General features: G+C 37.8%; 1 protein-coding gene and 1 long non-coding RNA gene across 2 annotated transcripts in view; one reads left to right on the top strand and one right to left on the bottom strand.

The window, feature by feature from the left end:
• LOC146458607 (uncharacterized) overlaps positions 1-17,983 on the top strand; it is a 184,841-nt gene that overhangs the window by 97,106 nt on the left and 69,752 nt on the right. The gene's annotated exons all lie outside the window — the stretch shown is intronic.
• The window catches only part of LOC146458613 (cullin-associated NEDD8-dissociated protein 1-like), a 47,184-nt gene that overhangs the window by 5,900 nt on the left and 23,301 nt on the right, over positions 1-17,983 (bottom strand). The window contains exons 25-35 of the mRNA XM_085090546.1: positions 17,335-17,392; positions 15,413-15,498; positions 13,884-13,946; positions 12,341-12,436; positions 11,567-11,634; positions 10,775-10,869; positions 10,421-10,524; positions 3,185-3,252; positions 2,907-3,021; positions 2,386-2,460; positions 1,190-1,261 (exon numbers count right to left, since the gene is read on the bottom strand). Of these exons, the coding sequence (XP_084946672.1) occupies positions 1,190-1,261; positions 2,386-2,460; positions 2,907-3,021; positions 3,185-3,252; positions 10,421-10,524; positions 10,775-10,869; positions 11,567-11,634; positions 12,341-12,436; positions 13,884-13,946; positions 15,413-15,498; positions 17,335-17,392 (900 nt within the window). The remainder of the gene's footprint in view (positions 1-1,189; positions 1,262-2,385; positions 2,461-2,906; positions 3,022-3,184; positions 3,253-10,420; positions 10,525-10,774; positions 10,870-11,566; positions 11,635-12,340; positions 12,437-13,883; positions 13,947-15,412; positions 15,499-17,334; positions 17,393-17,983) is intronic.

Below are 17,983 nucleotides of genomic sequence, written 5' to 3' on the forward strand. Positions count from 1 at the left end.
GTTGTATTACTTCAAGCTTCTGTTTGCCGCCATTACAATTCAAGAATGTCCATGAAGCACACGAAGAGTTGGGCCGAGTAGAACGTGACGTCATGCTATCCCATCAACAAAGTTTTCATCTCAATGTCAGAGTTTTTCTAGAGATTGCTCTAAGATGCAGCTGTTTATACGATAACGGGAGAAACAGAGGTTGAAGTTGAACATTTCGGCTGCTTTTTCGAGATGTTTGATGCCGCCAAGATGACAAGGTGGAAACACGAGAGAAAAAGTCGCCGCACCAGATTAGTCGGCTCAAATGGTAGCTGTTTGAGTAATGGCGGACGTATTTTACGCTCTTTCGGGCAACCAATTTTGGTTTAAATTTAATTTCGTCTTGAAGTTAAAGATCTAAACATTAACTTGACGTCCAAAAATCTGTTAAAAGTTTGTCGATTTTCGTCCTAGTGGACTTGAATGCCCCGTAGTTTCCTTCAGGCCTTCTGTCTAACGTAACCATTCAAGTCCCAACAATGATTCACATCTAATTTCTCTTCACAGTATCACTGATTGATTAAACATTCAGATCATGATAGTTAAAGGAATGATCACCAAACATACCGTCTACTCTACTCTCTACTCTCTCAACTAGTCCCATGATAAATGTGTAAAGAGTAGTAGGGAGAATAAACATGTTAATTTAGGGTTAATGAATGTTTGTAACGAACTTCTTTTCTATTCAATGTACGTGTGGTAAACAACTTAATCCGTGAACGGTGAAAAAGCCTGCGGCCCGCCGTACGTTCAGACATAAATTAAGGTTGCGTTCTATTGACCGTATTCCGGAATAAGAATAAGCGGAATAGCTGTTAGATTGAGTAACTTTGGGAAGACATTTCTGCAAACTTTCGCTGATTCACGATAAATTAAGAGCCAGTAACTCCCAAAACCTCTTATGAGGGATTTCTTGTCATCATTGTATGTATTCCTATTCTGGAATAGGGTCAATCGAACACACCTTTAGTGTTGGCTCCAACTCCTAAATAGGATCTTTATAAATCTGTATAATTAAACCGTTTACTAATACACAATAAGAATTTCCAGACAGGCAGCTTGAGAAACCCGCCGGGTGGTGACGATATTTTCAAATTCTTCCAACTACTATAACAAAATGTCCACGAGATAAGAAAGGAGAATTTCCATGTTGACTCACCAGGTCAGGGTCCTGTACAGTCCTGAGGAAGTCTCCTATGCATCCTCTTAGCTGGCTGTCTATTGGTTGAGGCTGAATAACAACACAAACAAAGTTTCTTCAAATAAGAATCGCTCACTTTTGAGGTAACTTTTCAAAATAATCGCTTCTCTGAACGCACATGAAAAAGAATGATCCGCTCCGGCTACTCGCGAGAAGTAAAGCCTGGTTCACACTATTGACATAATAACATAACGACATAAAGAAAAGATCAGTTTTTTTTATGTCTTTTCGCCGGCTTAGGTTATTATGTTTCTGCTACGCATTACGTTACGTTGTTCAAACTTGCGACATAAAACATCGACAACCATTTTTATTTGCATTTGCGTGACTTCGCCCTTATGCCGTTATCTCGCTAGTGTGAACAAGGCTTAAGCCTTTGCCACTGATACGGTGAACGCCATAAAACCTGATTCACACCAGCAGCTTAACGAAATAAGATTATGGGCATAATGACATAAAGCGGAAAAGATCATGTTTACGTTATTATGTTCCTGTTATGTTGGTAAGTCTTGTTTGTTTGTATTTATGTTTTTGTGACCTCACCGCTCTGCCGCGTGTGTAAGCCAGTCTTAACACAGCAGCCAATAGCTCGACATAACCGCGGTAAAACGTTCAAAATAAGAAAACTCCGTTAAAGATAAGAGCTCAAAGATGAGGGTTGGGACAAATTCGCATTCACGATGTTTCCTTCCCTACGCGTTACGCAACAGAATCACAGTAATCGCAAACCAAAAAAGTTCCGTTCCCCGACCCCCACTGACTTACAATGTTGAGCTCGTGTAAGAAAAATGCGAAGAGGACTTCATCACTGTATTGGGGGAGCGTGCGGGGGAGTGAAATGCGTTGTACACACTGTTACATTTATCCCAAGCTCTTTTGTCCTTGATTGTAGCTTGCTCGTTTGCTGTACACAAGCTCATGCTTATGCTGTGGTGGAGTTGAGCTCATGATTAGGTCGCCAGTAAAAAATATCCTTATTCAATAAGGATATTTACAATTTGTTAATGACATCTAGGGAAGGATTACAACATAACGCATTGCGAACACTTCCATAGAAGAAGAAGGGGTCACAGCATATAACTATATACATGCATCCTAAAAATTACATTGACAAATTATTGGTAACATGTGCTAGAGTTTACTGAATCCTTTACCTGGTCGGAAATCGTGAATTTAACAGCTGTTACAACAGTGCTCCTTGCGAAGGCTGAGTCCGAGTTCAGATACTCCTGCAACAAAAAAGCAAAATTAACTCAGAATTTCGTTTCATTTTCATGTCGTCCTGATCTCACATAACCACGCGATCAAATCGAAATAATAATGGCATTCCGTGTAATACACGAACGATTTCAAAGTCTGTCATTTAAAAGAGATGCTGATTATTGAACATACAACTGTTCTAGTTCTCAATGCAGGCTAGTGTGGGAAAGTGTCCTACGTAGCTGGAACTCAAGTTGTAGTTGCTACGCGATAACGAAAATTCTTGAGGAGTGGGGGAGCGGGGGGGGGGGGGGAGAATTTATCTCTTTCCCGTTCCATTCCTCTCGCGACCAACCAACTAAAACTTCCAGCTACGTAGACCAGTGGGCTCGCTAGGTTCACTATGGGCGAGTCTGGTTATGAGTGAACTGGCTTGACTTTGGCTGTATTTTGTCTTCACGGTCGGGATACGTACCTTAAGTTGAGGAAGAAGACGAAGTGGATCAACGAGCGTCAGTTTGCCAAGACACTCAGCAACAACGTTCCTCGTTCCTTCTTCTGTGCTCTCACAGTGACTGAACAACAACGTCCTGGACAAGCAAAATACATGTAGTGATCAGATCTTGTTTCTCTTTGAATTATCAGTACACGAGCACAGAGGTTTCTTCACTTCTTTCTCAGAAGACACATAACTCAGTTCTGGGACCATGCTATCCCCACCCCTACCGCCGTTGTTACAATCCAGTATCTCACCATATGGAGCCAATGAATGGCCTCAATGCCTCCACTCCAGTTGAACTGCCTGCTTCACATGATATGACCTGGAGAAACAAAATACACAATCACATCCACACGTCAACATCCATTACATGCGTTATTTTGCATCATGACCAACCAATTTTTTGCTTGTTTTTCTTTCTTGACACAAAGACAAATGGCTGATAGTTAGCCCCTTTATCTCCCCCTTACAACATGGTAATGAAGTCATAACAATGACTAAAACAGCCACAAAAGCCATAGCCTCCCTCGCAGCCGTTCTGTGTCTCGTCACGCAACGTTCCTCCCCTTGTGGGGAGGAGCGTTTCCATCAATTTGCCCAACCTCGGGACGTACCAACCCTGGGAAGGAGGTTGCAATTTTCCAGCAAAAAAGTGAATAATTAGGGCTGGCTATCTGGTTTGATGTATGCTAAAACAATTATTAACCTCAGTATCGGTGAACAGTGGCCGATATTTACCTAAACTATGAACTACTGTTCACGTCAACGTCCGTGAATAATTGTTATATACTCAACCACATAATAAAACGTCGATTTGCTAAAGGGAAAAAGGAAAAAAAAAAAAGAAAAGTTTCGCTCGAAGCTGCGTGCCTCCCAAATAATGCTGTACAACTATATTGCATCATATAATAATAATAATAATAATAATAATAATAATAATAATAATAATAATAATAATAATAATAACAATAATAATAATAATATAATAATAATACCACTAAAAATAATAATAATAATTTTAATTCTTATATTGCGCACTTTCCATGAAATGATCAAGCGCGCATTACATAATTTCTATCTATAATAATTAAATACAGAGTATCTAAATGATAATTATTAAAAATATACCATGATAAAAATCGAAATATACAATGCATGTTAAGGTACTAGTAATCATCGTAATAAAAATTAAAAGTTCAATCAATAAAAGCTTCCTTAAAGAGGTACGTTTTTAGATGGCACTTAAAAGTCCATAGATCTGTAATGGAACAAATCTCACGCGGTAATACATTTTTTTTTTTTTCAACAATATGGCGACACAAGTTTAATCCAGTGTCAATTAAGTGATTTGTTTTTTAACTGACAATTACATACTTTTAATTAAGATTACAATTGAAATTAGAATTAAACTAAATTAAATTAAATACCTCAAACATCTAAAATTACTGCTACTAAATTAACTGACAATAACATATTTTGATTAAGATTACAATTGAAATTAAAATTAAATTAAATTAAATTAAATACCTCAAACATCTCCCATTTCTTTTTAAATTGGCGGATTTTATTTGTCTTAAAGGCTATGTATTTTTCTGTTTCATATTTGATTTCCAAAATTTTCTTGAAATGATTAAAGATGGGGTTAATTCCTTTACATCTACAGGTCCACAGATACGTTTTTCCTAAAATTACTATATAGTTAAGCAGATCCATTCCCTCCTTCAGAATGCCTATCATAATGTCACGTATCGAGAGGCACTCGCAACTTCCAAGCCTATTTAATATACAAGAGGACACCAAATTCCAAAAAAGCTTGGAAAAAGAGCATTCAAATAGGATATGATGAATAGTTTCTCGATGCTCTTTACAAAAGGTGCAGTTTGGATTTGATACATACCCTATTTTAAAAAGACGGTCATTTGTGTAGAGGATGTAATTTAACACTTTGTATTGAAAAGAGCGTACATACGGTTCGCTAGCAACTCTCAAAGGTAAAAGATATACTTCTGAAATTTGGTCTTCTCTTAGGGACCGTTCATTTTTTTATGAGCATGGGGGGGCTGGTGGGATTTAGGGGGGGGGGGGCCACGAGAAAAAAAATGGCACTAAAGGGGGGGGGGGGGGGGCTACCAAAACAAATTGAGTGAAAGAGGGGGGGGGGGGTCACCAGCAATAATTCGCTAGTAGGGGAAATTGAAAGTGGCTCAACACAAAAACAGATGAAGAAATTGAATATTATTTCAATTTTATTTAATACGATTTTCCTAACCACTTTTAATTTGTTTTACATGCTGAGGTCGAAATCTGCATTTCATATTAACAACGACTGAGGAAATGAAGCATATCTGTTGGAAAAGCAATAATGAATATAAACTGAAGTAGACACCTATGTTTGTACAAGTTCAAATTAATATAAAAACGTAACAGTCTCACTATTGAATCATCCGTGGGGGAGTAGTTTTCTATTAAGTGGTTGTACTCAGAACTATATCAATAGATTGTTTAATGTTCTGTTTAATAGTACTCACTTTTATAAAGACTGTTGATTAGTAAATTATTTGAGCCCAGGAGTATCAGTAGACTCAGTAGTATGCCTAGTGTGAACATCCAGATTAGTTTTTAGTAATAGAACTGTTGTTGGTGACTTCAGTTGACGGTAAATCTGAGCCGTAGGCCATCTTCAGAAAAGCTTGTAACTGTCATTTTTAATAGCAGTACTTTAATATCCAGGCGTGTAGGAGGGGGGGTTCGAACGAACCCCCTTTGAAGATCAATAATGGCGGAAGAAAAAGCACAATGAGGAGGTTGAACAACTACATGAGGTGTACCATGCGAGAGAGTAGAATGTCCGCCCTGGTTCTAATGTATATCAAATATGATATGCCCGTCAATCTTGACGAGATAGTCAATTTGTTTGAAGGCCTACACCCGAGAATGATGCAGTTTACCAGCTTGGCGTATGACTATCAGCAGATCGAATAGCTATCAGAACTTGACAGGACGCGGAATGTACATTGAACTTTCTTGTTTAAGTTGAGACAATTATGCCGCAGAAATGATGTATATAGCTTAAAAAGCTGCTGTAAAACAAATTTGTGATTTGCCTGAAATGGGTCTCAAAATGCAGGAAATGAGGTTTCTGGGAACCTAGATTTTCAAAAATTTCCGGGGGAAGCATGCCCCCGGACCCCCCTAGTAAGAGCGCCTCCGGCGCTCAACAAACACCCCTATCTAACCCTTACCTACGCGCCTGATATCTGTGTGTCCCCTGTTTTTTTTCTGTTTAATATGACTCGTAATCGTTGATTGATATGCTTCGATCCGTATTTTGTTAGTCAGATCTGTACGTGTATTGTTTCTACTCGAAGGGGAGTAATTACACGTTAAACATTTGCTTGATTATTTTTATAGTTCCTCTAAGAATCTAAATGGAAATTTAGGGTTTGCCGTTGCCGTAAACGTGTTGCTATCTGTAAAACGTTTTTTTTAACAAGAGAAATCTTTACCTAAGCAGAGAACGGTAACTTTTTAATAGTACTGTAAAGAAATCACAGTAACAATTACGTTTATCTTTGATATAAACAGTACATAAGCGTTTTGCTAAAGTTAGGAGTATGATTTGTTTCTGGTTGGGCGGGAGGGGGGGGGGGGTCATCAGAAAAAAATAGTTTCTGCTTGGGGGGGGGGGGGCATGTGGAAAAAAATTGCATGCTAGGGGGGGTCATACAGTTTCGTAGTGGCAATTAACCAAATCCCACCAGCCCCCCCATGCTCATAAAAAATGAACGGTCCCTTAAATAAAATTCCTGACTGAGCTTATCCCATTTCCTAGGTTTTTCGTATATAAATTTTGTCAAATGTTTATAGTAGTTTTTACATTTATAATTTTCCAAATCAATGACGGTCATGAAATTTTGTATGTTAGTACGTAATTTTGATGGAACGGATTGTCTCAGACCTGTCCAAACCGAAAAAATTAGAATTTGTTAAGCCCTGCTCTTTCATTGCTCTAAATGAATCTGTATTTGTCATGTCAAAAAGGAGGTCCTTTGTGAAAATTACACCGTTATCAAAGTAGTGTCTGTAGAAAACAGTTTTGCCCTCTATCAAAATTTTTTTATTATTCCATAAGATGTATTCGTGACCCCTATCAGGGTCAACAGTTTCTCTTAATTCAGCCCACCAAGATAGAAGTTCATAGTAAAAGATTGGCATTACGTCATAGATTTGCTTTACGTCATAATTACATTCAAGGAAAAATAACCCTCCCTTGTTGCTCAGAAGATAATTGAGATAATGCGTCCAAAAGCCACAACACTCAACATCTACTATTCTTTTTAACCAACTTAATCTTAATGCCTTTACAATAGTTTCATAGTCAATCATTTTAAGACCACCAGAATCATAAGGCGCGTTCGTTGAGCGTCGAATGACTTTATCTTTCCCATTCCACAAAAAATTAAACACCAAAGCGTTGAATTCTTTTATTACCGTGGCTGGTGTACTTAAAAAAGAGCTAGGATAAATCATTTTGGGAAGAAGTATTGCTTTGATAATGCTCACTTTGCCATGAATTGATAGACCTCTTGACTTCCAAAGATTTATTAAATTTGCGATTTTCTTCAATCTTTGTTTGAAGTTCTTCTCAACAAGTATCTTTACACCGTATGTAATGAAAATGCCCAAAAATTTGACACATGTTTTCCACTTGAATCCCAGAGGTACGTCTTCACAATTTTGAAGAGATCCAATCCACATGGCTTCTGTTTTCATAACTTTCAGTTTTAAGCACGAGACTTTCTCAAAATCGTTAAGTAGTTTAAGCAAAGCTTGAGCAGAGGTCAAATCCGCTAAAATGGCAGTTGTATCATCAGCAAACTGAAGTAATTTAGTTTCCGAATCACTTATTTTAATCCCTTTAATATTTTCATCGTTTCGTACTGCAATAGCCAATATTTCAACACAAATGACAAAGAGATACGGAGAGAGGGGATCTCCCTGTCTAACCCCACGCTCAACATTAAAATAGTGGGAGCATAGTCCATTATTTATTATGCAGCTTTTTACATTTTTGTAAAAAGTATTAACCCATCTTATAAGATCAGGTCCAAAATTAAATAGCTCCAAACACTTTTTAAGAAAATGCCATTCTAAGCTATCAAAAGCTTTTTCAAAATCAATAAATAACAAAAGGCCTGGCAAATTTTTAGCTTGCGTGAAACTCATTATGTCAAGAATTGAACGTATATTCTCTCCGATGTTTCTTCCTGGAATGTATCCAGTTTGATTATGATGTATTATTCCCGGTAGCAACCGTTTCATCCTTTCGGCAATGACTTTCGAAACAATCTTTGCATCAACATTTAAAAGAGAAATCGACCTCCAGTTTTTTAGGTCGCAGCGATCTAGGTCCTTTTTTTCAATGAGTAATTACAGCCTGCTTTTGTGATGAGCTCAATTCTCCTTTTGTAAATGATACATTAAAACATTCTACTAGACGGTTTCCAATAGAAGCCCAGAATATTTGGTAAAATTCTACCGGTAATCCATCGTTACCTGGAACCTTATTTGGAGGGAAGGAGTTTAAAACTTCAGTACATTCCTCCAAACTAATCGCTCCCTCGCCACTTTGTCTGAGCTCATTCGACAGAGTTGGCATTGGCAAGTCTTCAAATTTGAAAGATTGTTCATTTTGTTGCCAGCTATTCCGCTTAGATTTGTAAAGGTTCTCATAAAAGGTCTTACCAGCATCCAAAATTTCAAAAGGATCAGTTGTAATCACCCCACTCATATGAAGTTTCCGAATATGCTTTTTTATATGATTTCGTTTTTCCAAGTTGAAAAAGTATTTGGAGTTCTTTTCACCGTGCTCATGCCACCGTGCCCGTGATCTTACGATTATACCTTCAACCTTTTCTTCATACAATTTTTCAATCCGCTCTCGAAGCACATTTAAAATCGTTTGATTTTCCTGAGAAGGATTATTTTCAAAAATTAAAGAAGCTTCCTTAAATTCCTTGCTTAACTTCTGCTCTTCCAATTTCTTTTCCTTACATTTATTCATTGAATATTGTCTGGAATATTTTTCAATGTTATATTTCACCCAGTCCCACACTGATCGTCTTCAAGATCGATCTCACCTTCCTGTACCCATTTAGGTATTAGAGAATTTATTTTTTCAACGTAAGTCTCGTCACTCAGCAAGGAACAATTAAGTTTCCAAATCCCAGGACCCTTAGCTTTTGCATCAACACCTTGAAATTCTATTAGGATTGCGGAATGGTCTGTTTTGATAGAGGGTATTATATCGACCGAACAAACATTATCCGCTAGAGAGTGTGAAATTAGCCAGTAATCTAATCTAGAAAAAATTGGGGGTTCCGATTGACTCCATGTATAACTACGTGTCGTAGGGTTTTTAATGCGCCAAATGTCATGTAAATCCAGCTCTGATTGTAGCTCTTCTATTGTGTTAATTACAGATTACCTTGGGAAAAGGTTACCACCTCTTTTGTCCACTGTGGGGTTTAATGGACAATTAAAATCTCCACCTATAATATTTTAAATAGTATCAAAATCATTTTTCACAATAGTCTGCAATAGCGAGAGATAGAAGGCAACTAATTCATTGTCTCTGTTTGGACCATAAATGTTTACTAGAAGGGTTTGTTCACCATTGAGTATCACTTTCAGTGTGAGAAATCTGCCATATGCGTCAGCTACCTTTTGTTCAACGATACAATCAAAATTATTTCGAATCAAAATCGCAACCCCACGGGCGTTGTTAGCCCCGTGGGAGCAGAAGAATGGGGCGCCCCATTCCCTTTTCCATTGGGCTTCATTGTTCTCGGTCGAATGAGTTTCCTGTAGAAATATAATATCTGCTTTTTGTTTTCTGCACCAGGTGAAAATTGTTTTTCGTTTTCGAAAGTTGCTGATGCCTCTGATGTTTAGTGAAATAAGTTTACCCGTAATCATTTGACCAAATAAAAGCAAAAAAGGATAATACAATAAAAAATATATACTCTGAAGAGGGAATGGATATCAACAAATAGCAAGTCCTTAAATTAATATTGTAGATCTAATGTTTATACTGCGATTTGAGGTGTTTGAGGTAAAGAAATAATTTGGTTCGTATAGTACATTAAAAAATAAAGCGAAGAAAAAGAACATGAAAAACAGCAGGCACACACTTTGAAAATTCGCGGATGTGCAGCAATGCACAAGCGTCGCTAGTCACGCGGTAATACATTCCAAAGTGCCGGAGCTGCGACCTGGTATGATCTGTCTCCTAATGTAACCCTACTTCTATAAGTTGGCGTTGCAAGCAACAAACTATCCGAGAAGGATCTTAATAACTTTAGAAGGGAACCAATCACATTGCTGAACATTACAATATCAGGTCACCAGCGAGTATAATTATTACAAACGCAGAAGACGAGCTCTTCCCAAACTAAAAAGCACATGTAATATTATAACGTGTTACAAACCTCTTTAAGAGAATGAAGCAACAAATACTGTCTTTTTGGATTTGCCTGAATCTCCTTGAGCAGGAATGGTAGATACAAGGTTAAATTACCAGCAGCAATTTTGCCTAAAATACAACAAACATAATTATTTTCAATAAACACGTAAAAATATTTGCGTGTATAGCTGACAGCAATAACGTGACGTCACGTGTCATCGAGCGGTATTTTCATAGTGAAACTACTGTTTGTCGTGCTGCACAACTGGTTCTAACCTTTGAGTCTTTGATCAGTTTCAGTGGGCCAACATCTTCAACAGTTTTCTTAATCGCTGTGAAAGGTACATTTCTTAATAAGTAAAAAAAATATCAAACAAACCCAATGCAAAAGATGCTGCTGACTTGATTTCTTCTGAAGGCGACGAAAAACATTCCAGAATGGCTACAGCTAGGTCTTGATGGCTACTAAGATCACTGCAAGACAAAGGGAGCTCTATTACATTAAGCAGGAAATAGAGTTCAACCGACAAAACGTTTCACTTACAATAGGTACTAACGCAACGAAATGTAGGTCACAAAACAAAGTAACGTACATTCGAAAAGCACATTCTATACATATTCACCAACATTAAATCATCAACTGTATCATGCCAATTTAAAACTTTCCTTGTAACATGCATTGTCATGCTTTCTTTTGTTGTTATGGCTAATTAACATTCTGTGCAGCATTATAAATTCAACTTTTTACTTTTTATTCATTTCAACTGAAGATGACAGAACTGTAGAACTGTAGAACTGTTGAAACATGTCTTGTATTTAATCAAAAATGTTGTATCTTTTCCTAAAATTATAACATTCTAACACATGTAATTAAAGTGTTTTTCGAAAGACTGTTTACACGCGAATCGCACGTGTATTTTCATTGACGTGGCGGATTTTTGGAGTGTGTAGACCCGACCTGAGAAACAAGTATTTTCCACTGCAACAGATTTTCTAAATCTGACCGATTTCATTTAATGAATCGGTGGTAGATCGGATGTCGAAATACATGCACGATTCACGCTTCGACGCAGTTTGGCTGACCAATCGCAGCGTGTAAACCGGCATGCATTCAGAAGGCTACAGTATGCACTTAAACAACTCTGAACGTCCATTTCATGAAGATACATACATATGTCTTCCAATTTCACCCAGTGAAAGAAGGGAAAACAATCTAACTGGATCAGAAACCTTTACACTCTGCAAAAGAACAGTAATAATGTGGCTTCTTTTAGAATATTCGTTAAGACGTATCCTCAATCAAAAAATAGATTGTTCAGCAAATAACAACAACTTTCATTTGCAGTCCATTCGCTTCATTACAAGTTTGTCTTTAAGCCTGGTTCTCACTAGCGGCGCAAGTACAAGCATAAGGGCTAACGCAACGCAAGCACAAGTACAACAAAACGAAAAATTTTGATCCTTGTGCTTGTGCTTATGCTTGCGTCGAGGCCGTTTCCACGGTGAAATAAGCATTCTCTGAAAGACGTGGCAGCCATACTTGGAAGAAGAAGAATTCTAATAAAAGAGTTAGGTACACACACACAGAGGACTAAGCGAATGGCTATCAGTATTTAAAACTGAAACGGGACACTGGAAAATATTCGGAAGGGGGGGGGGGGGGTGTTAAAGTTAGGGGGAGGAGAGAAGATAGGCCATTTCCGAGTCCCTTGAACCTCATAATGAAACTGAGGCGCTGTGCAAAGCTTTTTATATGAAAACAATTTTGTTTACATATGCAGAAAAACTCATGTTCATTATAAAAACTGTATACGAAGCCTCGCTTCTATAATGAGGTTCAAAGCACCTCGAAAAGAAAAAAACTTCAAATGCAGTCTTATGGTTTCGCACACACTGTCAGGTGCTTTTAAAGTGTTAACTGTTTCGATCTGTTTGGATTCTTTACCTGGATATCTCTAACAAATTGATTGACAGCAGATTCTCCATCTGAAGGACAGGACATGGATAATGCAGCAACACACTTGGCAATGGAATGGAACGCCTGCAACACAATAAATGGCTTTGGATAATCACACTAAACAAGGAACAACGGCGTATGTACCAAACGAACGCGTCTTACAAGAGATCGTATCCAAGCGGAATGCAGTAAATATAAACTCATGTGTAATGACAATATTAAGTGGGATAATTGAAGCGTCACACTGGTAACCTTAGATAACTGCTGTTATTTAAACAGCCATTCCACTCGTAAAAAAAAAATTCATAAATTTCTATCCCTTATTAGTATAAATCTACTAGTGTTCTATCACGAATGCCGTTCTCTGATTGGCTACGCTACTCGCTATCTATTCTGTGATAGATAGTGAGTAGCGATTTTCAAAAAAATGGCGCCCGCTTCTTCGCGTTTTCGAAGTGTCTGCGATGAGGAAATAGATAATTTACTTGTTTAGTTTTGAACGACTAGTAGATTTATACTAAAACAATTAGATTATTCGCTCTCGATTTCTATGCGTGATAGTTGATTCGGGCTTCGCCCTCATCAACTATCACGCGATAGAAATCTCGAGCTCATAATCTAATTGTTAAATAGACCGTTTTCAAACATTAAAATCCTAGCTTGGTTACGAGGCTTGGGAGGAATAAAACAAAAGAAAATAATTATCCATCCCTGAACCTCAATGTAATTTCTGTTGTTTTATTCCCCCAAGCCTCGTAACCAAGCTAGAATTTTAATATATCGGAAATGGTCTGCTGGGCTTAACCCCTAGTATAGTACAAAACAAAATTAAAATAAAATAATAAAAAAAGAGTCGTGGACTCGTAATCTGGAGGTCCCAGGTTCACATCCCCTCTCTGACCACTAGCTGGATTTGTTCGGGGTAGTCCCTTGTTCAAATCCTCAGCCACGCTTTGTAAATATCTAACTGGTAAGCCTCTCTGCTAGTTGGGATTTTTTTAAGAGTTTCTGTTCTGTCTGTGAAAAATATTTGTTTGACGTACACGGCCCAACAAGATTCAAGCTTTAAATCTAACCGTGTATAAATAATTTGGTTTTATTTTACTTGCCGTCTGGCGCATTTCGAACAGTCTCAGGCAAACGAAAAATATTTCACGGATTATAACGAGGAGACAATATCCAAAGGCAAATATCCATCAAGTGTTATGTTGAGATCTGTTAAGCTGTCGAACTTCAGCTGGTCAAAGTAATTTTTTAGTGATAATCAAGCAACAATTATTCAAAGACGTAGTAAAATACAAAGCAGTGTACGGCGTTTTTATCCAAATTGATGCTTTATTATCTCTCAAAAATGCATGGTTACCCCCAGTTTTCTTTTTGGATACCAAGAGCCCTTGCTAAGTTCTGCTTTCTCCGCATAGTTTTAAACCGCGCAAAAATATCCCTGGATTAGAAGGCACCACCCATAGGAAACTCGAGTATCTCGAGATGCGCAGAACGTATGCGCAGTAACGATAGTAAGTCAACTGACCTGCTTGTGGATTACAGTTTGTTGACTTCCATGGCTTGAAGAGTAAATAGGAGACACTAACATCTGTAAAGGTAAAAGTAAAGATAAAAATACTGGCTATTCTGTAGCTCTGTTAAGTATGCAAGACAAAGTCTAACGAAACGACACAACTAAACATGTCAATTAATAATGGTAATAGGACTGAGTGGAGTCCAATAGGCCATTTCCGATTTGCTTTGAATCTCACTATGAAAGCGAGGCTAAGTGCAAAACTTTTCATATGAAAATTAGTTGTTTGCATATGAATGAAAACAAATTTTCATAACAAAAGCTTTGCACTTAGCCTCGCTGTCATAATGAGGTTCAAGGCAACTCGGAAATTGTCTATTCGGTCTGTAATCCAACGAATGATTAACAAAATCGGAACACGAGTATGATTACAGACAGAATTGGACGACACGAAGTGCTGTTACCAATTAATCATAACTCTAACAAAATTTGAGAAAAAAAAAGCCAACAGTTTGACTTTTTCGTGAATTTAATAACAGTGCGCGCATGGCGCGTATTGTCCAATAACACCAGGCATAACGCGTACTGTCCTATTAATGCTCAAATCATGGCTGCTGATAGCCAATCAGATTCCAGAATTTTGTTATAGTTATGATTAATAACACTATGGGATAAGCTGGAAAGCTTCACAAGTGACCACCTTCTCGGGAATATTTCATTACATGGTGTCCAAAAAATTTGCAATGTTTCTTTTCACCCTAACCTGTACAGGGGGTCTGTACAGTTAAAATGGGAGAAATGGCTCAGGATTTCCACCTGCTAATATGTAAACAAACAAACAAACAAACAAACACGAGAAAAACAATTCTGCCAAATTTTTTCATTTTTCCAACTTCTTCAAATGTCATTGTTCGACTCGCTAGATGTTTTACCCATTAGTGTTTTTGAACAGCCTCTCTCTGCTATGGTTAACCTAGAACAGAATTAACAACACATTGCGGAGAAGTCGCCACTATGTATGGAGAGTTTTCAATAAAAGCATTTGGGTAAATGAATCAGCTTGTGCGGCAAGTCATCATGGCTGCTGTGGACAAGTAGTGATTGTTATTGTGAGGTTTCAATTATTATATAAATCTTTCGTAAATTTTACTTATTCTTTAGTAAATCAATTTACTGCAGGATGTTGCCTCACAATTACAACCATAGTTAATAAAAGACATTGGTTATGAAGCTTGACGAAATTTAATTTGTTATATGTTTTTGTTAGCGTTTTTGGCCTTGTGCACAACACACAATAGATTTTCAAATGTGTTGGAGCAACTGACCAATGGAAGCTAATGGAATCGTTCCTGTTAAGATATTCAACTGTAGTGTGAACGTTAAAACAAAGGATTGTACACGGTCGTGGCCCTTCCAACATAAATTGTAGCAACATTGTTTTCATGGCAAGGTTTCATAACCAGTCCCTCAATTATCTATGTTCCAACGTTTTTCAGCTTGCAGTTGTGTGATAATGATGATGCATTGGAAGCAACAAATACCTGGAAGAGATCTTTAAAGCCCATGCCTTTCATTCCAGACGTGACCAGCTGAGTCAGAAGTGTAAGGGTAGCAATCAGGGCTCCACCTAAACAGTCACAAGTTTAGAAAACAGACCTGTATCACCACTGGTGCTAAGTCACGGTATTTCAGTTGGGTGATCGTGCGCATTTTCTCTAAACGTGAAAATGCCGATGCAGAATTCGTTTGTTGATGAAATCACGGCCACATAACAAATAAAGACAATTTCTACACAGTATGGATCACACTTTCATTCCGTAAATTGAGATAAAGCTTGAAAAAAAGTCAGGCCGTCATTTTTCAAGTTGCCTGAATGTAATCCGCTTTCTCTTTTATAATACACTCTTGACTACGTTTGCCAATCCACGCTCCTTTTATTGCTTCTCTGTTTTCTAGAGTCTAAAGCGGTTACTTTGAGGTTTTATTCCATTCTATGACCAGTGTGAGCGTGTGAAATTCCCCCAAACTTAATGACCTAGCCCCATTAACACATTGAAAACGAGACATTTTGTTGTTGATGACTGATGCTTACAGACCTTCTAACGTAACTCGTGTGCTTAGTGAGCTGGCCTTTGAGTTGAAGGGAGGATGGAATATATTAAAATTCCACCTGAAACAATAAACATCACTGCGAGGCTCCGGGGAATAAACCCATATAAACTCTACTACAATTTATTCCCCGAAGCCTGGAAGTGATGTTATTGCTTCAGGCTGAATTTTAATATATCGAAATTGGGATATTGACTTTGTTTTGATACAAACTTCCTTGCTTTTCATATATAAACAACACCATTTAGTGATTTACATGTGAAAAGGACTGAGGTTTGTATGTTAAACAACGTCAACTCCAGCCTCGTTTCCAATCAAGGGCCAGGTGGCTAAGCACACAACTGTAAAATGACAAGGGGTCTACAATAATAAGTGTATTGTCGTTTGTCTCATGATGTAGTCACTTAGAGTTGTAAATCGCGACGTTTCGGCTGCTTACTGCTAGTCTTCATCAGGCGATGATGTCGACTGATTACGCAGCACCATTTATATCACAATGGTCGGCTGTGATTGGTGCATTTCTAAAGAAACTGTAGTGCTGTGTCGGTAGGGGAGCATGATGTTGTTGCCAAGCTTTCCACCAGCAGCAAAGCTTCACTGCTTACTACATAAACCAAACGCTCGAAACGTCAGCTCTCGAATCTCTTTATGCTGGCCAAATTATTTTACCAACTCAGTTGAAAAAAACAAACATTCATTTGAAAGAAAGCTATTTAGCAGTGCAGTTTGAATTATTTGAATGAAAGCAATCTAGTAGCGCTGAAGCACCCTTTAAACATTCCTTGCCTTTTTTATTTCCCTGTTAAAAAGATCATGTTTTTGTTAGACTTTCTTAGAGGTCCTTTTTCGTGAAGTTCAGTTGAGCTCGTCTCGCGACTGTCGTTCGTCGCTCATGTTTCGCATCTCAAAGTTGACTTGTGGCAACTCTATGTTCCTGTACAAACTGTTAACTTACATTTGAGCGATACTCTATAACATAAACTGCACATGCCATACAAAGATGATAAAGGCCCGTTTAAACGGTTTCAACATTATTTTGCCCAACATTCGTTCAACAAAAGTTGAACGGATGTTGGGCAAATGTTGGATGAACGGAGTGTTCAAACGGGTTCCACACCATTCAACATTGTCAATAACAAAGGAAATGATGGATGGATGGATGTTGAATACAAGTTTAAACCGATTTAAATTTGATTCAACACGCTTTCAACAAGCTTTCAACATTTTTTACGCTTTCAACAATGTTGGACTACCTGTTCAAACGTCTCCAACATTTGGTTCAAGAAAGTGTTGAACGCATTTTGAAGCAAAATGTTGAAACCGTTTAAACGGGGCCTTAACAGTCCTATCTAACCTTGCAGAAGAGGTGACCTGATTAAACCCATTATGGCTGGTAGAGTTGAAGAGCAAGCCTGTAAACAGAGGATAAGCAAGTTGTTAAGAGAACATCAAGCCATACAGAGGCTCTTTATGAACTCTCTAAAAAAGAAAATTACTTGCATCCCTGTCCAAAAGGAAGGCTATTAAGATTCTGTTGATAACATACAAAGCTCTTACTAGTCAGGTACCGGACTACGTAAAGAACTCTTATGCAGTTAAATACTGGGACGCATTCGAAGATCAGCATCGCAGACATCACTCGTACCACCATCAAACACCAAGAATTATGGAGAAAGTGTTAGGATATTTCAAAAAAGAGCCCCAAAACTAAGGAATTCTTTGTCTTGTTGCATTCGGTCATCAATTTCACTTAGTAGCTTTAAAGGCTAAGTTAAGACTTGTTTTCTGAGGAAACACGTCAATTTGAGGCACTTTTAGCATGCGATTTTTTTTTAATGCTTTGCAAAAGCATCGAGACAATGTAGGACGCTCCAAATACTTTTTGACAATAACAAAACGCCTGCGCGCTTTTTGGCTCGTAGCTATTGCCTATAAGAGTGCAGACAATAAAAATGACGTCAGATGTAACACGCACGCTTTCTCAACGGAAAATAAAGTCAATT

The sequence above is a fragment of the Pavona decussata genome, unplaced genomic scaffold (assembly GCF_977016875.1).
Source record: "Pavona decussata unplaced genomic scaffold, jaPavDecu1.1 SCAFFOLD_232, whole genome shotgun sequence".
Classification (NCBI taxonomy): Eukaryota; Metazoa; Cnidaria; class Anthozoa; order Scleractinia; family Agariciidae; genus Pavona; species Pavona decussata.